This window comes from Falco peregrinus, chromosome 8 (assembly GCF_023634155.1).
Source record: "Falco peregrinus isolate bFalPer1 chromosome 8, bFalPer1.pri, whole genome shotgun sequence".
Lineage (NCBI taxonomy): Eukaryota > Metazoa > Chordata > Aves > Falconiformes > Falconidae > Falco > Falco peregrinus.
This window is the reverse complement of record NC_073728.1, coordinates 58873456-58900368: the sequence shown is the minus strand read 5'-3', so window position 1 is coordinate 58900368 and position 26913 is coordinate 58873456. Positions and strand designations below refer to the sequence as shown.

General features: G+C 41.8%; 1 protein-coding gene across 3 annotated transcripts; it reads left to right on the top strand.

Annotated features, from left to right (window-relative positions):
• The first annotated feature begins 2579 nt into the window (after positions 1–2579).
• G3BP1 (G3BP stress granule assembly factor 1) lies at positions 2580–26192 on the top strand. Of its 3 annotated transcripts, none has more exons than XM_005231808.4 (12): positions 2580–2827; positions 16259–16372; positions 17630–17711; positions 18076–18249; positions 19052–19142; positions 19632–19725; positions 20101–20305; positions 21103–21204; positions 21821–21932; positions 22362–22487; positions 22594–22703; positions 25105–26192. In XM_005231808.4, exons 2-12 carry the CDS (start codon positions 16278–16280, stop codon positions 25309–25311), a joined length of 1398 nt encoding a protein of 465 aa, XP_005231865.1. In that variant the 5' UTR covers positions 2580–2827; positions 16259–16277; the 3' UTR covers positions 25312–26192. The 3 variants fall into 3 exon arrangements, with proteins under 3 accessions (XP_005231865.1, XP_005231864.1, XP_027634619.1); XM_005231807.4 differs by having other exon boundaries at positions 2581–2827; positions 22573–22703; XM_027778818.2 differs by lacking the exon at positions 2580–2827 and adding an exon at positions 16145–16163 and having other exon boundaries at positions 22573–22703.
• The last annotated feature ends 721 nt before the right edge of the window (positions 26193–26913 follow it).

Here is a 26913-nt window from a genome sequence, read left to right as displayed (position 1 = left end):
TTCGATTCTTAGGATATTTGTTGCTGAAACACATCCCTGTGTCTCACGGTTACGTTCCTCTTCCCATTTTTCTGCTACTAAAGTGCTGCCGCCCCGTGTGAGGAGACACGGCGGGGCTGCGGCCGGCCTGATGCCATCCACTCTGGAGGAAGCCGGAGGTGGGAGTAGGGCTGAGGCCATCGAAAGGCGTGAGGTGCCAGCAAGGGTTAAGGAGAAAGTGATGGAGAAAGTTTCTAGTGGGTACAGATCCCAGGCTGCTCCACCTGCCTGATGGGCTGGGGACAGGATAGGGATCCGGTGGCTGTGGGAGGGAGGTGGGAACAGCAGCCCTAAGGATGGGGCAGGAGGTGTGAGGGTTGGGGACAGGATAGGGATCCGGTGGCTGTGGGAGGGAGGTGGGAACAGCAGCCCTAAGGATGGGGCAGGAGGTGTGAGGGTCGGCTGGGCTGCTTCAGAAGGCTTGGTCGTCTTTGTTGAGGTTTTGAGGTTTACTGGTTTAGGAGAGCTCTGGTAGATTGAGTTATTGAATGAGGGAGGTTTGTGGTGGGGGTCTCTACTTCAGAGTAGCTTGAGAGAAGGGATGCTGGCCCCTGGAGATGTTTGTGTGTCTGCTTTGGGGTAGTTTGTTCATTTTTTTCCCTGGCTGTTTGGCCCTTTGAAGGAGCATGGACCCTTTCTTAAAAACTTGAGTCAAGGTGGAGGAGGCGATGGTGTGGGCTGGGAGCAGCTCGGATGCCTCGGCAGGCTGTGGGTAGCCAGGAGAGGAGACAGTGCGGTACGTCGGGGTTGAGAAACGCTGGCAGAGCTGTGTGGGGACGATGCTTCCTCACCATGTGCTGGGCTTCAGTATCTTGCTGTTAAGTAGCCTAACCTGTAGCAGGAAAAATAGTCAGGGTGGTTATGGTTATTTGCTACCCCACCAACTGGAGCTGCAAACCGGGATGTCGGCTGCCCTTGGCTAACCCGTCCCCTCTCACTGCGTTGATACTGAACAGGCTGGGCCCCTGCCAGGCAGACTGAGCCCAAGAGGATGTGAATACCTTCCCTACTGAGCTGCCATTGCACGGGGGGAGTGAGGGCATTTGTTTTAACGTGCATAGGACCCTGTTGTTGTACTAACCTTTTTATAAAAGAATTATCTGCCCCCTTGTTGCTCTGGGGAGAGATGTCTAATATCCCCCTGCCAGAGTTTATTTTGGATGGCTGTTGTGCTGGGTCACTGGTCTCATGTTAAATTTTGTAAAAGCCTGCGCTACTGATTTATGAACTGGCAGATTGCAATGTGGCTTAGTCTATAAATAGCTGGGGTGTAGGGGGGGAAGGACATTAATGCTGAGCATGGCCCTGTGCCAGTCCACTGCCTGTATCTCTAGCTGCAGGGATGGCAGGGAGGGTTTTATGCAGCATTTAGGGATATGGTGGTGGGGAGGAAATCACTTTTATAGAGTGAAACGTTATCTCTGACTGCTTCTTGTCATAGATACATTTGGGATGGGATGTGATGCAAATAATGGAAAGCTATGGCCTTCTAGAATCTGGCTGGCTCACGTCGATTGCTTCCTTTCTATCCTTGGGCTCTCTAGACCAGCACCTACTGGTGAGGAAGGATCTGTGAACTTTGAGGGCTTTCTCCTCCTTTGTGGGACTGCTTAGGCCTTGCAAGGTGGGTTAGAAAACATCCTTGCTTGGCTCATCTTTCCTCTGGTGCAGACGATCCATCTGCCAGCTTTGCTCAGAAGTTGTGAAGGAAAAGCAGCCTAATGAGTCTCCCGGCTCTGCCTGGGGTCTCCCACGGCTGGGCAGGGGAAGCCAGCCTGTGTTTCTCTGGCCTGGAGATGGTGACCACTGCCTTGCATGAGTGGCTGGGCCCCTTTCTGGTGGAGGTGGCCTCAGCTGCAGCCCTGCACTGGAGCCCTTTGTCATGAGCAGCTTTGTAGCCACCCCACCGGCAGTTTCTGTCAGGTGTGGCTCTGTGCCAGGATGGCGGGTGCCCTGGCCTCAGGCTGGGTGAGCACCTGTGGCCCTGGCAAGGCTGCAGCAGGGGCAGGAGGTGCCACCATCAAAGAGGGAGGCCACGGCCTGCTCACTGCTATGGGTCTGAGGCCCTACCCGTGGGGACTGTGTGCTCCTGTACTAGGGGTGGCAGGGCCTCGGCACACAGCACATGGCCCCCCCGCCGCCATGTTGGGCGCCGTCCCCTTCCCTCCAGCAGGGGGTGGTGCCGGGCGCGGAACGCCAGCCCTCGTGGCGGGCTGCCTGTCCCTTTAAGAACGCCGGAGGTGGCCTGTCCGTCAGGCTCGCCGCGCTCTCCCATTGGTCGCTGCGCTCTGTGCCGCACAGAGGGGCCGCCCCGTTCTATAACGGGGTTTACCAGCACTTTCTCAAGGGCGCTGCTGTGCGGCTCAACCATACTACGGCGTCAGACCTGCCCCGCCCTTCGCGCCTGGGAGCGCGGGTAGCGTCGTCCTATTGGCTAAAAGGGAAATCTATTAGGTCTCGTCCCACCCCAACAGCGGGAGACCTATCGTCTATTGGTTCTTCTAGGTGTCGGTCACTCTCACCGCCCCGCGGAGCCTGGCCGCATGGTTGGTAGCCTGAGCTGCCTCTCAACTCTTCGCTCGCCTTTTTTACTGCTGTGGGCCAACTAGCATCCGAGTGAAGGCTACCGCCGTTCTCTGATTGGCTCATTTTGCTCCCGTTGGGGTAGGCTGCGCACCGGATATATCTAGCCGGCGGCAGAGCACGCCGTTGCGTGAGGTGCTTCTCGTCCGCCGGGCAGGCCTGTGGTGAAGCGACGCCTCCCGCTCCCGTCCCACTCCGCCCGCAGGTGAGGGGGAGGGTCCGTGGCCGCAGGGGGAGCGGGCGGGAGCCACCGGCGGGGTCCCGTCCTCCCAGGGACGGCTGCGGGCCGCACACACCGGGCCTGGCCTGAGATGGCCCCCCCCACCCCCCTGGTAGGCCGCGGTCCGTTGAGGGAGGGGGGCTGCCGGTGTACCCCCGCGTTCCTGGCGCTGAGGTGGCTCCCACTGTCCCTGTCCCGCATGCGGGGCCCACCCGGTGCCGGCGGCGCTTTGTGGCGAGCGCCCTCCCGTCCGACCCCGTGGCTGGGCTTTCGCGGGGCCCTCGGGCGGGAGGAACCTCCCGGGCCCTCGGAGAGGTGCGGGGGGGGGGCGGGTGGGATGGGGCGCTGCTCGGCCAGCAGCTACTTGGGAGGGAGCGTTATTTGCGGGGGGAGGGATCGGCCGCTCACGGGCCTTCATTGTGCGAGTCGAGATGTGGAGCTGCGAGCTTTGTTCTCGGTTTTACGGACTGTTGGTGTTTTTTTATCCGCTGGCTTTGTGTTTGTGGTTTTCTTTTTGTGGCGCCTTTTTTTTTTTTTTTTTTTTTTTTTTTGAGGGGGGTTGGGGTTGGGTCTGAGACGACCGAACGCCTGGTACGTAGTTGTGAGAGCCCCTTTCAACAGTCGGTAGTAGCTGTAGATTGAAGGAGTAATACTGGGTGCTTGCATAGCGAGGGTGTCTTTCCCGGTTTATCATATCGTGTCTCCCTGGCTCCAACTTCGTAGATCAAGGGAGTCATAATGCGAGCAGAAGGGGAGTGTGTATCTTACTCTGACTTACCGCATGACCTTGGCTGGATCCGAGATTAAGCTAAGATTTAAATGTGAAGTAGTGCTTGTATGAAGACTTTCCAGCCTCTTGTAAGGCCCTAAATATACTTGCTGGAGGAAAACCAGAGAAAAGGTTTCCGTATATCTGTCGGGTACATTTTAGTCTTGATCTGGATGATCTAATATGATAGGAATTCTCAACGGGTTTACCTGGTGACCTGTTATGTTAAGGGTTGCGTGAATGTAGTAAGTATTCTTTACAAACAAACCGATAGTTTTATTTTTTGTTTCCACGATTGGTTGAAAGCAGCATTTGCAGCAAGCCGCCATGTTTCCAGTGGATGCTATTTTTGTCTAGCCTGTGCTCTCGCAGCAAGGAGTGACAGCTTCAGGAAATGTGGACACCACTATCAGGCTCTGAAGGCTAATGCTTCCAGGTGCCATAAATCAAACGTAGAGTGTGTGTTGGATTGGCCTTAGTCAATAAGACTTTTTGGATTGGTGATGTAAAGAGAAGGGAGTACAGAAGTCGACAGACAAAAACTGCGTTTCAAACCTTTTTTGAAATCTTCCCTTTGACCAAATTTTCACTTTTATTGCTCCTCTGTAAAGAACAAGCCTAATCATTTTGGTAAATAGGTAGTTCTGTAATACTTCTGTGATACTTCCGTGATACTGGTAGTAGCATGTTCACATCCTGTGAACTGAACGCACCTTTTCCTGGAGTGTTTCAGTCAGTATAGTTAATGTTGTGAAACTGTGCATCTAGCTTTGGAGAAAAAAATAATAAAAAAACCCTCAGTGGATGGAATATACAGCTAGTCTTCAATTTAGCTATAAGTATTTATGTGCTTAAGGTCTTACATGTTAATAGTTGCAGAGCATCTTTATGATGATCTCACAACTTTTTTTATAGCATCACATGTTCAAGGGACTAGTTTGCCTGAAAGGCAGTGTTAAAACGTGCTAGGAAGTGTAATTATACAAAACGTACTAGAAAAATAATCAAATCAACATTGCGACCTTTGCAAATGTGTATCTTATTTTTAAATGTAATTTTTTAAAAAAATGTTGTGTACATCAGGCGCTAAGTAGCGGACTCCAGTTCTTGACTTAATGTGAATTGGGCAACTGCCTTTTTTTGCTGGGTTGTATTCTTTTAAGTGTGAACTCCTTAAGCTGAAGGATAGAAAACATAAGTAAGATAGAAGACGTGGTGGTCAAGATTTCCTTTGTGTGGGTCAAGTGTAAACATCAGGATGTTTTGTAGGAATTCTTTGCATTTGCAGTCTAAGAAACAACAAAAACATACTAGAAGACTTGTTTGTACTGGTCTTATAATGACCACTGCTCTACTGTTCAGTTTGCTGCTGGCACAATAGTGTCAATGGACTTCAGCACAACTGATGATACTCTTTTTTTTAAGTTTGAATATCTTAATTTTAAACATGAAATCTTTATGCACCTGATGAAACAGCAAGTTCTTTGTTGGTTCAGAAAAAAAGTGTTTTGTTTTTCACCTTGCTAATTGTAAGTTGAATATGTACAGAGGAATGCTTTTTAAGGAAAGTAAAACGAAGCAAAGATGATGATACTCTTAAGTACATACTGATATTTCTGTTCATAACAGGAGTACTTGTTGAGAGAGCACTCATAAGATTGGTATAAATGGCCTGTTTGAGTTAGAAGACATTTAAATATTATGACCTGCGCCTTTTTGTCTGATTAATGTGATGAAAGAAGAATCTGAGGAAATCAAAGTAGAGCAGGGCTCTAGCAGGATGGTGCTAGTTGTGCTGGCTGTAGTCTACTGTGCTTGAAACAAACCAAAGGTGAAAGTGATAGTTTTGTCTATAAAACTGCATACTTTTTTACAGGTACCTAAATAAAATTTCCAGAATTGAAGTAATTATTAACTTTTTACTGAAATTGCTAACAGACTTGATAATCTTCAGCTACCTCATTGAGTAGTGAAAAGAAAGAAAAAAATTAAGATGCTTGATATTAAACTACTCTGAAAGACTCCCTAAAACTTTGCAGGCAGTGAATATTATACTGGTCTGAGGTCCTAGTTTTGCTATATTAAGTCTGGACCTCTTCCAGAAAGGCATAGCTGGTGGAGTGCTGCTTTCAGAGCTAGGAGATTGTGAGCTGTCAGCTATGTACAAATCATCAGTTATAAACCTGATTACTGGCTGAGGCAAATGTGAAATACTGCATTCTAAAATGCTAGTGGCCATCTTCTATTTTCTTCTGCGTTGCCCTGTACTGTTTTCTTGTTTCACTTATGACTGCTCTTAGGCTGACTTTCTGTTTTGTTTTTAAGTGTTTTAGCAATGCTGTGACGGATCAGTCTTGAGTGCTAGAATCCAGTCAACATATGAAGGTTAAGAGTCTTCTGTGGCCAAAATGGGTAGAGGTGAAAGAGTTCACTCTCTTTACAAGTATCTGTTGCTTGGCATGCAGAAAATATTTTGGTAAATTTTAATCCTGGTGATTTTAATCCAAGTGGGAATGAGTTTGAATTTCACTGTAATGTCTGTGTAGCTGGGTGTTCTAATCTGCCTCTTCTGACTGCCTATGAGTAACTTTTGCTTTTTACTTTAAGAAGCTGCAGTGGAGCCAAATGGAAAAATTGCAGACCTAAGAGAAGACTGGACCTGCTGCCAACTTCATCGAGTTGTTGGAGCAGCTCTTGGATGTCAAAACAAAACCTGTTCTAATGGCAAAATCATTGGGTTTAAGTAGCTACTTCCATCACTGACTAGTCTGGAGAGCAGCATAGGCATAAAGCTGACTTTTATTTTTCATTTTAAAAAATGAGTAAATAAACCATTCAGGTTAGCACTATCCTACTACCCTTTAGGATGAAATTTGCATGGTTAAAAGGTAATTTTACAGAAATTTTTTTCTGATTGTAGGGTAAAAGGTTGGAATAGGTCTGGTTAGAAATGAGAAAGTCCTTTGCCCAGGTGTAGGAGAGAGCCTGTTTAGAAAAATTATTTAGGATTATTTTAAAATAAGTGTAGGAATATTTCTGTGAATTCTCAAGGCTTTGGGTTTTGTGAGAGCTCAGATTTTCAAGAGGAGTTCATCTTGGACTTCTGTCAAATCACAATGGCCACTTTTTTTTTTCTGTAATGCTAAATGCAACATAGCTATATTTCTGTGACAACATGAAGTTTTACTAGTTAGGCTCAGGGCAGATCATCTTGGCTTAATGTTACAGCAGGTCCCTCTACAGCAGCCTTGCTTAACTTTTTTTCAGTAGCAAGATTATTTCCAGTTTTTCCTCTGTCAAACTCAAGCAGGATATGAACAGTTCCCAGAACTGTTCCAATATAAAAAGGAGAGCGAATGAGGCATGTTCTATGCATTTTTGGAGCTCTTTACTTAACATACCTAGGTATAGCCTCTCAACAATTGAGAAACATACTTCTGGAAATGCACAAAGGAATTCAAAGGGATTAGTGCATGTAGACTATTGTGACTGTCTTGGGGACAGCTGTTATTGGAGGAGGATTACATTGTCTATATATGCTTCAAAAATAAAAATACTGGCTGACCTATATGGTGAGACTTACTGCAGGTGAAGTTGTTTCATGAAAAATCCCCAAATAGGGACTGAGCTTCAGGTTGTACTTCTGAGACTGTGTGCAAGTGTGTTTTTAATGGCAGTCCTCCACAGAAAGAATTTAGCAAAGTAGTTACCAATCGAGGGCTCTCTCCCTGCCTTTTGGATGTCTAGAAGTACCAGAGATTAAGATTTCTAATTTGGTGTTCCAGTATTTCTTTTTTTTTTTTTTTTTAGACAATAAAACTTAAGTAACAGGAACTTAGTTTTGTGTGTTCTAGGTCTTCCACCTTGCCTACCCTGTATCGCTTTTGTGTAATGAGTAGGAAATTTCTGGTGACTTGTTGAAAGAGGCAGAGCCATATTGAGACATCTGAGAACAGAAAAGAAAAAATTCACTTCCCCATCATAAATCTATATATAGTGCACATTGTTGAAACAAAAGTAGGTAATAAATGGCATGTGTAACTCGATGTGATGATCTGTTTGTAACATAAGAAAGGACAAACTTAGGTATGTGTAGTTTAAGTTTGATTATTTTTCTCCTGTGACACGGTACAGAAGAACTTTCAAAAAACTAATGCTAAGTGCCCTTAGCTGCAGTCTAAAGGGAGACTGCAGATTTGGCTACTGAAAGGTGACCCTTGCTGGATCATAGGCATGAGGCAGCTGTTCCAAACATTAACTTCAAATAAAACCTGTTTCTTGCTGCTAATTCTAAGCAAGGACTCCAATACTTCACGCTGCTTCTGCAGAAATACTACCCTTTTCTTTGTATTGCTAGTTTTTGTGTCACTTAACAGAAGTGATGGTTGTGTGATACAAAGTAGAAAATCAGAAGCCAGTTGAGACTGCTTTAAAAGGAAGAAAGAAAGAAAAAATCCATACCCACACTAAAATAGGCCCAGCACTCAGGGAAAACAAAGCATTTTGAAGGGAGAAGAACCCAAGAAAAACAGCTTGATGAGAAACTCTTTTGATATCACTTACTTTTTAAAACCAAATTTTTAAGATTCTTCTGGGTTAGTTTCTTTTTTTCTCCCCTTTTAAAGAGGACCTAATTTGGTTTTTTGTTTGGACCCTTATGCTCTTAACTACAGGAATCGTATCTAGTATCTTTTTTTTCCCTTCCCCAGATGAAGTCTTTACTGTATAGGTATAGATGTTGGTGTCAGCTACCTTAACTTACGCTTTAGGTAGTTGTCTTTTGTATTTTATTTCTCAGCTTTTGAGCTTAATGCTGTAGGAATTACATTTCTCTGAAATGGTGGGTGTTCTTTTAGACTTTGAATAATAGCAGTAGAAATCTTCAGTTGATCTGTCTTGCTTGGCAGAGCTGAACAATACAAGAAGCACAGAATTTTTGTCTACAAACTGGCAGACTCCATATCCATCAACTTGTGGATCACACTTAGGTTTGTTAGCAAAAACACAGGCTGACTTCTACAATGACAGCTCTTCTGAAGCAATTCATGGTTTATCTGTATTCTTACAGTGTTTAAAGGGCTGTGCATTGCTGCTGAGTAAGGCTTCCCATCTGCCACTGGCAAGCTGAGGGGTTTTTCAGTACTAGCATGGGCAGTATTGAATGTAATTTTTAATTATTTTTTTAATCTTGTAGCGAACATGTTTTTCTTGTATTTAAATTTGGATTGATTGCTTGGATACTTTGATTAGAGAATATTTAACTTCGTTTGATTTTTCTTATCTGTCTGTTGGTGTAATGTCTAGCTTTTCTATAGTGTTCCTCATCGGTATGTCTCAAATAACTTTAGAAGAGGGTTCAGGTATTGCTCTGCCTCCCTGCAGTGCAGCATCAGGGTAATTAAGCACAGAGAAAGCTGTTTGTCCAAGGATGCAGCATTCTGGTTGCTGTATGATTACAGTATTGGGTCTGGCTGAGCCCCATAGCAGCCCTCAGTGCTGCGTTTTGTACTGGTAGCTGGAAAAGTGGTGATACCGCCCCGGTGTTTTGGCTACTGCTGAGCAGTGCTCGCACAGCATCAAGGCCTTATCTCAGACCTCCCACCCACCACCAGTAGGCTGGGGGTGGGCAAGACCTTGGGAAGGGACATAGCCACGACAACTGGCCCAATGGGATATTCCATACCATGTGATGTCTGCTCAGATACAAAAGCCAAGCGAAATGAGGAGAAAGTGGGGGGCATTCGTTATTAATGACATTTGTCTTCTGGAGGAACTGGTACCCATACTGAAACTCTGCTTCCTGGGAAGTGGCCGAACATTACCTGTGGATGGGAAGTAGAGAATAACATCTTTTGTTTTCCTTTGCTTCTGCATGAGTGACTTTAGCTATCGCTTCACTAAACTGCCTTTATCTGGACCCACAAATATTTTTTTCATCTTATTTTCTCCCCCTCTACCCGCACACCCTGAGATTCAACTGAGGAGGGGAGTGATAGAGCTGCTTGGTGGACACCTGGCATTCAGCCAAAGTCACTCCCCCACAATTATTTTTTTTTTTAGGATCCAGCTCTTTATAGCACCCTCAGGTACCCTATGAACTTTGGAACTGCATGTCTTTGTAGGTTGGGTGGCTGTCACATGGTAGACACAAGTTGCTGTAGTGAATGAAGAAACAGCTGTGTTAAAGTGGATCTGGATCCTCAAACTTTTATTAGGTGTTGGTTTTGAAGATGATCAATAAAGGCTACTTTCTCTCCATGATGTGTCTAGCACTTCATACTGCTCTGATCTTGGTTGGGTAGTGCGGAGTGCCTGCTTCTGGAAGTGTACCTTATGGAGTAGCTTAATGTTTCCAGGAGATACTAGTAAGAGTTGAATGCTGGTAACCTCACCACTTGTTCCAGTTTGATCTTCAAGTATTTCATTTTTCATTGGCTAAATTATCCCATCGCTGAGCTTTCAGGCTCTGGCTTCCAAGTGTCATGCCTCCTGTGAAATAATGCTACCTTCAAGGTAACTTCTTTCAGATGGAATACTTTCCCTCTGAATTTGTCAGAATGCAAAGAAGTTGAACTGGTTGCAGGCAGGCAACTGTCAGTAATGGCTTCTGTATAAAATACAGGCTGTATTGCTGTGAGAGTTACCTGTGACATTGTCTGCTTCTGCATCCAGTGGGAGGCCAGTAATGAGACGTGTTCTTTTAAAGGAGGTTAGTGTTTTGAGACTTTGGTTGCCTACTTATTTAAGGTGCTTTTTCAGCACATCATAATTTAGGCTTGGGGTCAACAATTGGGTGGGGTTTTGTTTTGTTTTTTTTTTTTTGTTCCTCACAGGTAGTTAAAGCTAAAGCTCTGTTAAAATAAAGGTATCTGGTATCTTGTAGCATTTTAAATACGAATTTTCTTGAAAAGGTTTACATTAATTACTTGAGAGCTATCTGGTGTAATGATGTAAATCCCCAGTTGAGATGGGCACTGGAACGTGCCTAGTGTTGCAAGCTCAGCTTGTTTGTATTTCATTGTTCACTCTTTAATGCTCTGTAGCGTAGCTCACACAGGTACTAGCTTATCTTATTATTTTTTTTGCTTAGTCAGCAGCACTAGCAGATGCTAGTCAAGTGAAATGTATGGATTGTTGGAAATAAGTGGAATTGTTTTGCTTTTTAACTTTTAATCTATATCATGCCTGTTGGAGGCATATTAGGAGTTTTCTTTTTACTGACTACTTTCTTTTTCTTGTCCAAAGCAGCAGTAGTAACCATGTACAGATAAAAGCTTTGTAGCTTTGAACATGCTCACCTGTTGCTAAGCAACTTGGAGAAGTCCCAAATGACACTTAATTACGCAATCCGATTAACTATTGACCAGACCTTTAATGTCTAGTAAAATTGTTGTTTGCCAGCTTTGTAGTATGACATGCTTGGATACAGTCACCTCTTTTCCATGTGAGCTTCTCTGGGTGTTTAAGTTTTCTGAAAGCCTTTTTATATTCAGGAATTAATTGATATCAAAATGAGGGATGTAGAGTTGTGTGAAAAGTTTGACATTCTGATTTAGAGGGGAGAAGTATCTTTATCTGGGTAACATAATTTGTACTGTGAGAGTTGCTTTTGTATACTTAGAGGTAAAGTTATAGAGGTGAAAGATCTGAATTGTATTTCATAAAAGTTGTTGGAAACAGTCTAATAGCTCTATGATAATATTTTAGTTGGTTAACCCTGTAATTGACAGGATGAGGAGACAACATGATTGTTTTGGTACTCTGTAAACTACCAATTTGTAGAGATGGACAAGAATATTGTATCAAATGAGTCTCCTTATAGCATGCAAATAGCCAAAAGAGAAAGTGTAAACTTCTGTATGGTTGTTCCCTGTATCTGATGTGTGATATACCAATCACAGAACTATAATGCGTTGTAGTAACTTTGGGGGTTTTGAGATTGTTCCTTTTACTGAAATAAAAGTAAAAAATATGGAAATTAAGATGGCCGAGAACAAAGGCATAAGGATAATGTTAAAAACAAACCGTGGCCTGTTTAGAATATGCTTCAATGTAGATTTTAGCTTACCTTTCTGTTAGTACTGACATTTTGCTTGACAGAAGATGTTTAAAATTGCCCCATACTTCAGGAAGTAAAGTTTGGGATTTTCTGATTTCTGTATTTTATTTCTATGGAGTCTGGTCCTTTGGCTTGTTACATCAGGCTAAGTGGGTTCTGCAGTCACTAGCTGCCCTGACAGCCTGAACATTGTGTGACGTATATTGGAGACGTTTTCTTTCTTGTCTAGTAGAAATAAGGTTCAGACTAACACTAACTAGCGCTGTTAGGTGTTCTTTGAGTCTATTATTTTTCTGAATACTAATACATTTTTTGTTTTGTGGACATAAATCTGAATTTGCTAATACAGAATTTACATAACTGTACTTCAGAAATTTGTGCCTAGCATTGATTTTCTGCCAAGTAGGAGCGTTGTAACAGATGGTGGAATTTTCCACCACCCAGGTGATAACCACTGTAAAGGAGGTATTTGTCTTCCTGTAAGTCTCTTGGCTTAAGGAAAAGGCTCAGTTATGTGGCAGAACTGTTTTAGTGTATTTGTTATAATTTGAATTACTCAGTTTGTCTTACATATGGAGTAATATGAATGCATGTTTATGAATGAATCTTAAATTGTCTGATTTTCAGCTTTTCCTGTCAATTTTCACCCTTTCATCATTAACTTGACACAAAAATGTGTGGATAAGCTTCTATCAGGAGTAATGTAGTGACGGTTCAAGCATTTGGTGCTACTATGCTCTGTGCAGTAGAAATGCAGTATAAAATACTTGCAGTTATTCTTAGGTCAAGGAATAGTGGTGTAATAGACTACTCATGAGCGGTAGGGAGCGAAAAATCTCTCTGGGGATGCTTGGCTTCTATCATTCAGGTTCTTCTGGCTGGAGGATAAGAACAGATGGTAACTGGCAGCGTAGCAGCAGGTGCAGCAGGAGTAAAAACAGATTGTTGTCCTCCGATTAGGTCATGTAAAGGTTTTTCCCATTTCTTTTCAGATCCACTTAGTGAGAACTGGGCACTCTGCTATTCCTCTTTCAACGTTAAGAGTTAGTTCCGATAGATTTTTTTTTTTTCACCCTTAGCAGTAGGGAAGTCCTTTGATTTGTTTTTTAAAAAAATATTTTTTGATTTTTAGCAGGTAAATGTGACAGACATAATCAGCACAAGCCACTTTGTCTTGTGAGCTCTCCCAATGCTCTGCTGAACAGCATTGAGGATGACGTGATAGTGGGTTAATACAGGTGAGGACTCTTTCACTGAAGAAGAGAAATCAGCAAGAGCTTTTTGCTAAATGAACAAATGAGATTTGTGTGCTGCAGGTAAGAGTTTACTATTGTGGGAGGATGTCAAGCTTCGTACATTCATATTTAGAAGCAGCTGGAGATAACTCTCCAAAGAGCCCCATTCAGCACTTAACAGAATTGAGTAGAAAACCTGCCTGTTTGTTTATAGAAATAAGCTTGAATTCCAGGGGAAGCTAGTCTTTACAAAGAAATTGTATGTTCCTCTTGCAGCTTCTCCACCCTCCACCCCAAAAAACAGGAAGAACAGTGAACAGGCAACATGTGCTTGCTCTTGTCGTACTCCAAACAGTGATCTTGGGGGACTGGCTTTCTAACTGTAAACTCGGAGCACAGAGGCAAGTTTTTTAACTGTTGTGGAGCAATTAAGTCTTGCTTTTTCAGTTAATCTGACTGGACCTGTAAGTGCAGGTCTTGTCTGTCTGCAGTTTCTATTCCTACTGCTTTAGGGTTGTCCTGCACCTCATAATGATAGAGCTTCCCAAGTGCTTGACAGGAAACAAATGAGAAAATTGGCAGTGGTACCCACAATTGTAACTTTACTTTACCTGAGGTGTTTCTTTTCATCTGATAATATTCTGTGGGGATCTAATTTAACATGCACTGAAGGCAAACAAGCTCCTATCTTTGAGGTTTTGTCACTTCGGACTGTGCTTGGTCTCGGGCATCTGTCTCCATAACACATTACGCTTGCAGTTTGAAGGCTTCTTCAAAACCACAGATACTGCAACCTTCTTAAAATGCAAGTGGTCTGCAGAATGTGAGCACTTACTGTGGGCCAGACCCGATCATGGAATATCACTTTATTTCTGCATGGTTAGCTCTTGAAAATACCCTCAAACAACTGAAAGCTTTTGAACGTATTGAAAAGCCTTTTTCCATTCTAGGTCATGTTTAATCTTATTTTTTCGGCATGTTACCATTTAAGTAATATTTCCTCATATGGAGGGGATACACACCCTTCCTACTGAAAGAGCAGGCATTCAATGTACACATCCTCTGGAGCCTGTCAGATCTTTCTCACATATATTTAAAAAAATACTTTGCACTTATTTTGAAGCTTACAGAGTGAAAAAAACTGTGATTGTGTTAAAAGCAGAGCAAAACATATATGTGTATATGAGTTATAGCAAGTTTTGTTGTCATATTAATAGTGTTCTAGTTAAGTCTCCTGTTTTGAACCTTAAACTGCATGCCTCCCAGGGTAGGAATTTGTGTACTGTATCTCCAAATGAGCTAGATGCAGTGTGTGCTGACCATTGCTGGGAGTTCAGGTGTGATTACAATCTCAAATACATTATCTGTATGTTCTGCCAGTATGGTTAAGCATTGCCTTGGATCTTTTGTTTACAGTATGTTGGGTGTTAGACCACAGTTTGAAAGATAAGGAATTTGCCAGGTTGACTTGGACTTGGCTTTATCCGAAATACCAGCTTCCATGTCATCTTTTTTGTATGTTCTTCTCTTTGGGGTTTGAAGCTTCTGTTTTGCTTTCCTGGTACATCCAGCAGTCTGGTTATCTTCCTTGGCCTGCTATGGTGTGCATTTGAAACTTGCTGTAATAATCCTGACCTGGTAGGTTGCCTCTGCCTTTTGAAGCTACAGTCTCTTGTCAGTTCTTAGCATTTAAAGGACTCTGATATTCAGCAGATGTAATGGAAGTGTCAAACAAGATCCTTGGATGAACTAGGACAAGGCTTTTAGTACAAGTACATGGGAGAGGCAGTCGTTTTTCTTTCCCCCCCCTTGCTTTGTTCAGATGGTAGTTGTGGGCATCTCTGTTTATCCAGGATACAGGATGCTGTTACGTATCGGGACAAGGGAGAGCTTGTCCTAATATAACTGCCTAGGTATGAACTTTGCAGGCTCCCGTCTAGGTTAGTCTGTGTAGAGGACTACCTTAGTTTGACTTTTTTTTTTAGTTGAATCTGACAGTTCTTGGAGCTATTTATAGATACACAGCCTTAAATAAAAGCAGATAAGTAAATGATGACTCCTGAATTGCTTTCTGGAGGGCTTAAGTTAGCAGTGTATTGGTTTTGATTTGCATGACACCTTAAGTGTGTGTATGGTGAATCTTCTCACCGTGTGTGGGGAAAGTGTTGTGTAGGGGAAGGGATTGAGGGTCAGTAATGGGGAGAAAGTTATTTCAGCTGCTACATGGGGGTCTTTTTAATGCCCTTTTGGTTAACATTTGCTTGACCTACTGCAGATAGCACTTTACTGTCTGCACTACAGGGCCTGAATAGTTGCAGGAAAACTAGCTATCAGATATAGTCTGTGATACATCAATAGCAAAGCTGTCTGCTAAGCACCCATTCTGCTACCTATTGGTATAATTGACTATGAAGCAAAAAATCTACTTTTGTTTCTGTATTAGGTAGCAAGAATATACTCTGGTATTGGTGTTTTTCCTGACCAGTTTGAATCTCATTTGTATGAGTGTGAGTGGTGTGTATGAGTAGCTGAAAGCAAGGAAACATAGGAATGTGTTCCGGTTTTGACTGATTGGGACTGAAGATGCACATATTGTGTAATCTACCTGCGAAGACCTTTTTTTTTTTTTTTTCTTTCTGTAATTTAACAGATTGATGGGAATTAGGTAGAAGGTACCTAGATTGATTGGTCCCTTGGCCCAGGTATGGGTGGTGCTGTTCATTTGACTGGTCTTCTGGATGGATTTAAGTGAGAGGTGACTTGCTGAGTTTGGTGGAAGCGGGGGGAAGAATAGCATACATTTGTTTGTAGCGTGGTAATTTTAATATAATCCGATATTACTCTACAGCGCTTGTCACTCACAAGCAGAGAGTGCTGCACTGCTGATAAAATTAGATTGCACTTGTTCTGACCTTTTAAAAATGCCTCTAATACACTAGCACAGGCTTTGCCTTAGAACATCTGACTTTTAATTCTGATTGTGAAGTCAAGTGAGGTAAGTAGAACTTGGATCAACTGTAAATGACTTAGCCACTTAGCAAATCCTCTTGAAGAACCATACTTGCTTGCCACCTGCTTTTTACTGAGGATACGTAGGATGATTAAATGCTGGCATGTTATGAGGTAATCTCCCTTACCTGTACGGCCTCTCCTGCCACTGGTTTTTGTACCCTGTAGTCTTTTTCTCAGCACCGAAGACTGATGACTCTGAAACATTGGTTAAACTGCTTACTGTGGTGAAACAGATAATGGGGTTTGGTGCGTGCTTTCCACAGTGATGTGGCTTATGCTGTCGGTATGTGAACAGCAGTGTGAAATGTTCACGTCATATGGAGCTTCTGATTTTTCTGTAGTTTTCAGCTGACCAAAGAAATGGTGATGGAGAAGCCAAGTCCCCTGCTGGTCGGGCGGGAATTCGTGAGGCAGTACTATACTCTGCTGAACCAAGCACCTGACTATTTGCACAGGTAAAGTTCTGCTTCACTTCATGATCATGTTTCTCTGTGTGAATTTCTTAATTCGTATGTTAAAATTGGTGAATAAGCTTATTACATCTTGGCTTGCTGAATTTGAACATTTAATCTGATTTACTCAAGACAGGCTAAGGGTGTAGTTTGCTTTCAGTTTTCATCAGCTGGGTTAAAACGTGTAATAGAGGAATTCTTTGAATTACTTGTGTTCTAGTTGCTACTGAAATGCTGCTAGACATGTATTTTAAGTGGGGGAAAAAATGTAAATCAGGAGTGTTCTGCTTGCTACTTCTAGTTGTAATCAATATAGATGTTGATTATAATTGGATATATGTTATTTAATTAAGCATTTTTGTAGTTTTCTCTCGATACAGTGCCCCCTGAATAGGGGGAAAATGTTGAGAATGATGTATGCTTGTATATTCTTATGTCTCAGTAGTCTTACCGACAACTCTTTCTTAAAGGAAAATCAGAGAAATTAGGAATGTGCAGCAAACTACAACCTGTTATCCAAACAGATTGGTCCTGTTTGATTTGACAGGTATCCTGTATGCTAGAACTAACCTTGTTTTTGAAGATACCCCCTTCTTTTTTTTTTCCTTTGCTGTGCTTTGAGTAGCTAGACAATTTCTGAAACTTTCCTTCTTCCAGTCTCAGGAACACTTGGAATATTTGTCCACTTGGTGGGACAGCTGACCACGTTCATGTAGGTTGACAGTGTGCCATGGAATTAAGTTCTATGCTTTTTATCTGCTGGCAGAATGCAGTCACATGCCATTTTAGCTTGTCATCACTCAGTTACAAAAAGGAAGATTTACCTGCAGTACTTTCTTTACCGTAGATGAACAAAAAAGTACCATTGCCCCTTGCTCAAAACTTTAAACTAGAAGTTGAGGGAAAGCCTTTGGCATCCCAGGTGTTCAGGGTATTGTGTTGCTTTAGGGACCTTGTACAGAAAAGGGAGAATGGAAATGGGTCATCTGACTCCTGTGAGGCTTTGGTTTTGGGTATTAGTGCTTGGGTGTCTGACATATCTGAATGCTACAGCTTACACAGGAGAACTTTGCATTTTCCCCTTTGATTAAACCCATGCACCCCGAAATTACCAACAGGGTTATAGAGTTGTATGGCTATATACCAATAATTCAGACAGAAAAATTGCTTGAGAGTAAATTATTCATAATGCTTTCTAATGTGGAGGCTCAAATGTTCTTACATAACAAAGTTTAGTGTTAAAATATTTTTTTCCAACAGGTTTTATGGAAAGAACTCTTCCTACGTCCATGGTGGCTTGGATTCCAATGGAAAACCAGCTGACGCAGTCTATGGGCAATCTGTAAGTATTTAAAAAAAAAAATCTTACTGTTCTTTCCTTCTTTTTGTCATCTTTGTGATTAAGCAGAGATGCATATCCAGCTGTGATTGATCGCCCTTTGTCCAAGTGCTTTCTGGAAAATAAAAAAAAAAAATAGGGAGAGAAAACTGTCTGTGACAGCAATAATTAGGCAAGATATGCTTCCTTTATTAAAGTTCATGTAAAATTGCTTGCAGAGCACAATTAAAGATTATCCTGTGAAGCTTCCTTTCTAGGGTTAGGGAATATAGTCTGAAACAGTGTTCTATGTTTTTGTTTTCGTTGAAAGCTGCTAACTTAGCAGAAATGGCTTCTGCAGGGTAACCTGTACACTGTTCTTTCATAGGATATCCACAAGAAGGTGCTGTCATTGAACTTCAAGGATTGCCACACAAAGATTCGTCATGTGGATGCCCATGCTACTCTCAACGATGGTGTTGTAGTCCAGGTGATGGGAGAGCTCTCCAATAACATGCAGCCTGTGCGCAGATTCATGCAAACATTTGTACTTGCGCCTGAGGTATGCTGTATTGAGTGCTAGTGGTGGTATAGTGGTTCTAATACCATGTCAGATTAATGAGGTCTGTCTGGTTCAGTGTTAGAATCTGAAGGGTTAGACTGGGAAGGTAGTTTGCCACAAAATTCAGCAGTGTTGTTCTGCATATTCCTTAGGAAATGACACTACTTCTGTATGGTCATACATTAACCTTGGATATTACAGTTACAGTTGTAAATATCCTAACTTCTGATTGCTAGGTATGTGCAATGCATATTTTTTTTCTTAAGCATTTTCTGAGGTTATTTTCTTCAATTTGCCCTCCTATCAGCCGGTCCTCTTACTGAAAAGAACTAGTAGAAAAAGGTTCTGGACTTTCTTGTTCTATAAAGCGCTGACTTGGCATTTGAGGTCGCTTTTTAAAAAGATACCTTTCAAAACAGTCCACATAATTGAAAATGATAGTGAAAAAAGTGTTGCAAGATCACTTTATTTTTCAGTTTGGCTTGGAGCTAATAACTAATACTTCAGACCCCAGAAAGTTTTCATTGGTACTTTTTCAGTGTTGTGAGCTATTGGAATTCAAAGCGCTAATTGATTCTTTTTTCCCACTATTCCATGCATACTTGCCTTGCTAGTATGATGTGTCCTTTCCCCCCATCCCCCTCCCTGAATAATACACATATTGTTGAAGGAGTCATGTTTGGTTAATCTTATTTGGGGAGGATGATTTCCTCAAGCTGTTCTTGTTTTCTCATTATTTCATGTTTTATATTACTGCAATTGATGTAGTTGAACCTGCCTCTTCCTTTGATTTTGTTTTTAGGGTTCTGTTGCAAACAAGTTTTATGTCCACAATGATATCTTCCGTTACCAAGATGAGGTTTTTGGTGACTCTGACACTGAGCCTCCAGAGGGTAAGTAGCAGGAGTTTTTGGGTGGTTCTGGTATATTTGTTTCTGGGTCTGTATGAATAGTCCACTCCCAGACCAAAGGAAACCTTGCTGGAGAGAGCAGATCAGCATTAAGCTTCGTGATCTAGTTTTTTTCCTTTGCACTCCAGCAAGCAGTTGTGACATGCAGATGATTGTAATTTTTCTAGCATATTCTTCTTCCATTAAAAAAACCTGTAAAACTTATTTTAGCAATTGTGGTCAGACTTGTAGGCTATAAATCTACTTCTCTGAAGTATTTAGAACATGTTTAACCTTGGTCAAAACTGAGTAACCAAAGTGATAGTAGAAGTATAAGGAAATAAGCTGTTCTGTGTCATATCTTGGTAGTGTTTCCCATGTGCTTTTCACCGGAGACTTAACCTGCATGTTGTGGAAGATGCCTTGCATTTGGACCAAGTACTAAAGACTTATCTGGTGTATTTTTTTTTTCCTGTTTTGACTTTTATTTAGAATCAGAGGAGGAAGGGGAGGAACCTGAGGAAAGACAGCAGACACCTGAGGCTGTTCCTGATGATACCGGTGCTTATTATGAGCAGGCTGTCAGGTAATATTGTATGTGAAGTCAGGTATTGTGTAATACAGACTGCTTGTAAAACAGGTCAAATTGATTTGTTACTGATGCTTTTTCTCTTTGGTAGTTAAAAGTTCTGTTTATGGGGCAGCTGAAACCAGAGTGCTGTTAGGCTGCATACAGAGACTCTGGATTTTTAGTAATGTAATGCTTTTGCAACTTTATAGTTTAATAATGTGAAACTTGTTTCCATCATCCCTGTGCAGTGTGGCCTTATTTAGATAGGATTAACCTTGTTCTTCTTGAATGCAGTGTGCCTGAGTTCTGTGTTGGACAAATAGCATTTCTTAACACCCAGTAATAAATACAGTACCTCTTTTTCTTGCTTTTTGTGGTGCTGCTTAATAGCAATGACATTGAGGAACACCTGGAAGAGACTGCTGCAGAGGCAGAGCCTGAGCCTGAGCCAGAACCTGAACAGGAACCTGAACCAGAGGTGCAGGAAGAAAAATCTGAGCCGGTATTAGAGGAGTCAGCTCCAGAAGAGACTGTGGAAAAGAGTCCTTCTCCAGCTCCTGCTGATCCGGCTCCTGCAGTGCAAGAGGATTCTAGGGTAATGGCAGTGGATGGCTCTTTCTTATGATGTGGTGGTTTCATTTGTATGTTTGACTCCTGTCGTTCTACAGAGCATGACCCTTTCTCTGGCAAGAGGAGAAAAAGCTGCAATTAAAAGTGTTCATATGCTCTATAATTTCCACCCCTCCTGCCCAAATTACTCTTCTCATGACAAGTTGCCTCTTTCCCATTAGTTCCTCTACAAGAAAAGGTAGTTGAAATTCTAAATAGTAACTAGTTGGTTAAAATACCAGGAGCTAAGGTAAAGCTTTGTATATTCCGTAGGTGTGGGAACTGTGGCAGCAGTGAGAGATTCAGATTCTTTGTAAACAGTTTCTGAAATTCTGAACAGACTGCAACAGACATGCTGAATCAGGAAAATTGGTGAAATGCGGCTTCACTTGTACCTGGGGATTTTTGTCACTCTTCAGTGTTTAGGGAGGTGAAAGTAGACAAATGAGTACAAAACCAATGCTTTGGTTAACCTTGATGTGATATTTGGTTTTAGGCCAATGCTGTGTCCTATTTCAACTCTCCGTAGAACTTAGAAGTAGGGTGGAAGTGGTACCCCATTGTCATTATGCTAAATCTTCTGAATTTAAATGTTTTGAAGGAAGTTGTGGGGAAAGTGCTAGTAACTGGATCCCAAACTTCAAGGACAAGTTAAAACTTGTTACTGTTACCCTGTGTCTTGTTAGCTGTGCTATCAGGAATATATTTTGGAAGGACAAAAGTGTCTGGAGTTGAGTTACAGTCTTCGTTTGTTTGGGTTTTTGTTGGTTGTTTTTTTTTTAGACATTTTCCTGGGCATCAGTAACCAGTAAGAACCTCCCTCCCAGTGGAGCTGTTCCAGTATCAGGAATACCACCTCACGTTGTGAAAGTACCGGTCTCGCAGGTAGGAATCCAGCACCTAGAGAAGTTAAGTGCTGAACTGGCTTACATTAACTGAAGTGGGGAAAAACATAGTGAAATCTACTTGCTTATGATCTGAATTCTCAGACACTCTAAAGACTTCAAAAATCAATGTTTCCTGATAGACTTCATAAAAATGTTACTGCTTTGCTTTTGGGTTGAGAAGGAATTTTTTCTTAAGGAGGAAAACTGAGACGTATTTATGCAAGTGCTGGATATACGTGTCATCTAAAGTGATTGCACCCTCTTCACAAAAGAGGCAACTTTTATTTCCACTGCCTATTCATGAATGAGGTTTTATCATGAAGTAATTTACGTTAATACTGTCTGTCTATGTAACTGCTACTGCACTTCGGGCCAACATGCTTTATTGTATATAGTCATGAATGTGCTGACCTTGAAATTCTAACTTAGGTGATGTGTATGCTGTCAGCCAGCATGAGCTAACGTGCATTTTAGTCACAGGTAGAAAGAACTGATTTTTGATTTTCCTTTATTTTCAATTTATTTTTTCAACAACTTGATAGTGAGCTCTTAATAGGTGAACTCTGCTCTTACGTCTAGTTATTTACTGTTAACTCCTCTTTGAATTTATACAGCCCCGCCCTGAGGCAAAGCCTGAATCTCAGACCCCACCTCAGAGACCTCAGAGGGATCAGCGAGTGAGGGAACAGCGAACAAGCATCCCACCACAGAGGGGTCCTAGACCAAGTAAGTGAAACTACAAAGGATGAACTGTTTTCTGCTCTTTGATGGTTTTGGGGAGGCGATATCATGATTAAAGCTTTAAAAATCTCATTAATTTTGTCAGTAAGAAAATGGTTTCTACTTTTGTGGATATGGTTGGTTTAGATGATCTTGGTGTGAATGTGTGGTGATCTTTAGAGCTGAATTTCACTAGCATTCTATTGAAGTAACTAGGTTTCCACTCCAGTGTTTGCCTTCAGTCAGGTGACAAAAAGCAGTTACAAACTTGCTGGTGTAGAATGCTTACCTTTTAGTTTAGATATGAATGGATAAGTAGTGTGAATTCTGATTCTTTTATAAGGTGCTAATTCTGGCCGTGGCTGCTTTTTTTATTTTAGTTTTTTGTTTGTGGGGACTGGCTTTTCTTAAACAATTTCTGCTTTTCTGTTCAAGTTCGTGAGGGTGAACAAGGTGATGTGGAAACTAGACGGATTGTGAGATACCCAGACAGTCATCAGCTGTTTGTTGGGAACCTTCCCCATGATGTGGATAAAACTGAACTTAAAGACTTTTTCCAAAGTAAGTTAGCTGCTTTGCTGTACTTGGGGTTTGGGGGTTACAGCCACAAACGTGGTCAACAGAACATTCTAATGTATGACCCAAGAACTTGGCTTTTCTCTTGCAGGCTATGGCAATGTTGTTGAACTCCGCATCAACAGTGGTGGAAAGCTCCCTAATTTTGGGTTTGTGGTGTTTGATGATCCTGAACCAGTCCAGAAGATCCTTAGCAGCAGGGTAAATAAACTTGTAGTCACTGGTTTTGGTCTGCTAGTGACAGGGAATGTTTGTCGGATTACTCTAACAAGAAAAATGCTACTTGGTCCCTTTGGCCTTTCTTGAGCTTATTAAAGTAGGTGTGATGTCTTTTCCTGCTATTACCAAGACTTGTGCAGCATTTGTGTAGGTTGAATTTTTTGTCATTTAAGTAGCTTGTAACAACTCAGGTGAATGTGAATTTATTCATTATAGGAGCCGTTTTCCAATAGGAAGTTGCTGAGCTCTACGCAGGAAGCGGGTAAATGCTTTTAGGAAGGCAAGGTAGAGAGAGTCTGACCCTATGGACAAATAGAATCTTTTTTGTTGAAGAAGGGTTGAAAGGGAGAAGCTATATTAGTCTGCAGCTTGAAAAAATTTCTGCTAGCAAAGGCAGGAAATACTTGCTCAGCTCACTAGCAGTGATTGCTAATGCACAACATGCCCATGACTGTACAGTGTTGTGGTAGGCAGTCAATCTGGATGCACCGTAACAGCTGTGCAGTTTGCTTGCTTACAGCCTAGCTTTTCACCAGACAGGGACATCCTTTCCTCTTTACTGTACAGCAGTATTACCAGTATATTTCTGTTCTTAAATTTTAGGATAATGCGGGTGTAGATTTTTAAACCTCGAGATTTGGTCTAAGTTTGGCATATTTTATGTGGCTAGACACATTTAGTTGAGGGACGCCAGCTTTGGTGAGTTAGTATTTAGAACTGCTAGGGAGCTGCTGATTCAATATTGAAATGCTGAAAGTTGGTTCCTTAAGTGCTTTCCTACTGTTGTGGGTTGAGCATTTCTAATGTGGTCTAGGGTAAAGTCTAAACCAGAAGATTGAGTAAATTTGATTGACTTTGGCCTGAATTGGTGTCGGAACTAGTAGTACAGTGACAGTGCATCCTTAAGCCATTTCTCGGCTGCAAACAATATGTGAACACCTTCAGCAGTGACTTAAACTTTGCATGTTTGAATCTTTGCTGAAACAAATTAGAAATGTTCACTTGTGAGTTCTCTTGCAGTGGGGCTTGTAGCTAAGAGCTGGGTGCTAGACTTCATGTCCAGGGAATACCAAAGGCACACTTGGCTGAGGGATTTGTGGCTCTTACTTGTTTAACTGTGCCACTACATCCAGGTGGAGCCAAAGAAGAGAGTAGGTGCTGGCTTCCAAGTTAGAATTAGAATGTGTAATAGTTGGTGCACTCAAAGTATCTTTTCTGCAAGCCCATGTAAATGCTTAAGTTATAATGGATGGACATGGTTTTCTAAAATAAGGTGTAACTTTTTTTAATATAGACTTAGGCCCTATAAAAGCAGTTTAACACGCCTCCTACCCTGCTTTGAACAGCACTAAACTCTGTTTGTAATATTCAATGTGTGAATTGTTTTGCAAATGGGCCCAGTGCTTTGAACAACCATATGCCCTGAAACAGTAGGACTTTTTTGAGGATAAGCTTTGCTGTAAATGAGTCTAAAAGACTTTGGTAGACTGTTAGCCAGTGAAGCTAAACCTGATGTCTGTCTGATGTAAAATGTGGGAGTTTACACTGGAGTTGGTAACAAGGCTGTAACGTGATGTTTTGATCTTTGCCCAGCACCACTGATGGCTAGAGGAGGGCAGTGTGCTTCATCCTTAGATCTGTTCTACTTTTGCAGTCAGTTCACTACAAGTGAATGGCTCGTCTTCCCATTTGATAAGAAAACATTGTGCCTGTGCCAGTGATGGATCGTATTTTTCATGTTCTTGTTTGTTATGCAACTGCAGGAATAATTTGAAAAAGTGAGTACTTATTCCTGTAGCTTGTGGATTCTTGCAGACCAACTTTTTGTCTGCAGTGAGGTTTCTGGGATGTTGTAGGCCTGCTTCTCTGTGGTTTTACTTCAGTGGGATTTCCCAGTCAAGTGACCACTTGCCATTGCAGTTCTAAAAAATTAAGCTTGACCTAAGTGAAAGACTTCACTGTCCTGTATAGCAAGGTGGCAGAGATGATATGACATTGTTCATGCCATTATTAAAAAAACCCAAACAAAATAGCTGGGACTCTGCATGGTGTCAGACAATGAATTTCCATGTATTAATGAAAGGCGGTTACTGTCAATAGTTCACTGCTTTTCTAAAAGATGTCAGAATGCTCAGTGTTAAGCTAGAGATTGCTTTTCAAGTGTCACACGCATCTCTTTTTATATCTTCTCTGTAAAGCCACAAGACTGGATACATAGTTTGACTATTGGCATTTTCTAGTAACAATTATAAAATGCTTCAATTGTATTTATTTTTTTCCCTGCAGAGGGGAAGATATGAGACAAGATTGCAGAAATCTGTTCGATGTTGGAAGAGTTACCAGTGAGTCAGTCATTAAAGTACCTCTTCTGCTTTTGTTGCAGCCCATCATGTTCAGGGGAGAGGTGCGCCTGAACGTGGAGGAAAAGAAAACACGAGCTGCCAGGGAGGGTGACCGCAGAGATAACAGACCACGTGGACCTGGAGGCACTCGTGGGGGGCTGGGAGGTGGGATTCGAGGGCCTCCACGTGGAGGAATGTCCCAGAAGCCAGGATTTGGAGCTGGAAGGGGGATCGGGCAACGCCAGTGAATGCATCACGGATGTTGACATGGTGGCGCAAACCCTTTTTCCTGCAGATTTGTGAATTTCAGCCTTGGGTATCTTGGAATGTGGCCCTAGCCTGTTATAGACTGCTACGTTTGATACTATTTTGGCCCCTTTTTGTTTGTGTTATGGTTTTGTGATTTTTTTTTCCTAGTCCTTGTCCCAGATTCCAGCTTTGTGGAACAACGTTTTAGGAAAAGTGGATTTTTAAAAAGAAAAAACTGAATTTTCTTGTTCACCTCAAACTTGCGGACTGGATTTTTTGGTACCAGTGGTTTTTCCTAAAGGAATGTCTCTTTATTTTTTCTTTTTCTTTTTTTTCTCTTGCCCTTTCTACTGAATTTGGGTGCATTTCAGTCAGTGGAATAATATTTCACGTGCATGCGTTCAAGAGCCTATAGGAAAACAATAGTACTTGACAAGTATTTCAAGGGCAGAAAAACAAAACTATTGATTTTATTCTTTGGGGGTCGTACGAACATCCTCTGGCCTGGAGATATTGCCACTTGAAAAATAGACATTCACCTTTCTCTCTGTGGCGCTGTAAAAGTGGAATAATGGGTATCCGTAGAATCTTTTTTCTTTTGATACATGATTTCAGAAAGGAATTCGAACTACTGTTTTACCACTTTAAAATTTTGGATTGTGGGATAGGTTTTAAATGTCTAGAACTTGACTCTTAAAACACTTTTCCTGAACTTGTGAAATTTTTTTATTGAAATAGGGAGTTTTTTTCATGTTTAGTTTGTATTTGTATAAAAAAAAAAGCAAAATTGTTGTGCCTTCTATTTATCTCTCATTCCAGTCTTGGCAAATTGTTTAAAAAAAAAAATAAAAATAAAAAAGGTCTAGATTTGCTTTATCAAGTCAAGAGTATGTTGGAATTTTTCCAAGGGGAAGGAAGAGGTTCTTCCTTCAGTTGCTAGGTTTACTAGGTAGAGATGGTTATAGCTGAAGTTTGTAATACCTTCTGTTCATTGGTTTGGCTGCATTTAATAATTGAAAACAAGTACTTTTTGCACGCAGAATTCATAACTGTGAATTAAGGCTGGGCAGGCCCTGTCATAGAAGTACAACTGAAGCAGAAATACCTCTGTCACATCCTTTACAGTTTGAGCTATTGTATGTAATGGAGTTATTTTTGCGTTAATTTCATCCCTTGCTTTTGCCAGACCTGAAGCAGGTGGATGGCATTTTTGTCAGAAGTACAGAAGGTGCCTGTCTGTCTTGGTGTTGGGAGAGATGTTGAATGCTCTCCGCTGCCTCTGAAAGAAGATGAAACTGAAAATAAAATGCAAAACTCTGTAATTTCAATCAAAGAGGTCTTGTAAGATTGTGCTGCCCAAAGCAGTATTCTTTCTGTAGTGTGTGGTGTTAAACATCTGGATGAAAATGGCAGTGTTGAGTCTACACCAGGCCTTCAGAGCTCTTGATAATACAAAAGAGTTGCTTACTAAGTGTGCTCATCTGTGTCGGGGTTGGTTGTTTCCATGTTTTTTTGATTTATTAATATAATCACTGTGCATATGCAACATATATATCTCTTGACCTTTGCTTGCTTTAAAGCTAGAGCAAAGCTGCCCTTGC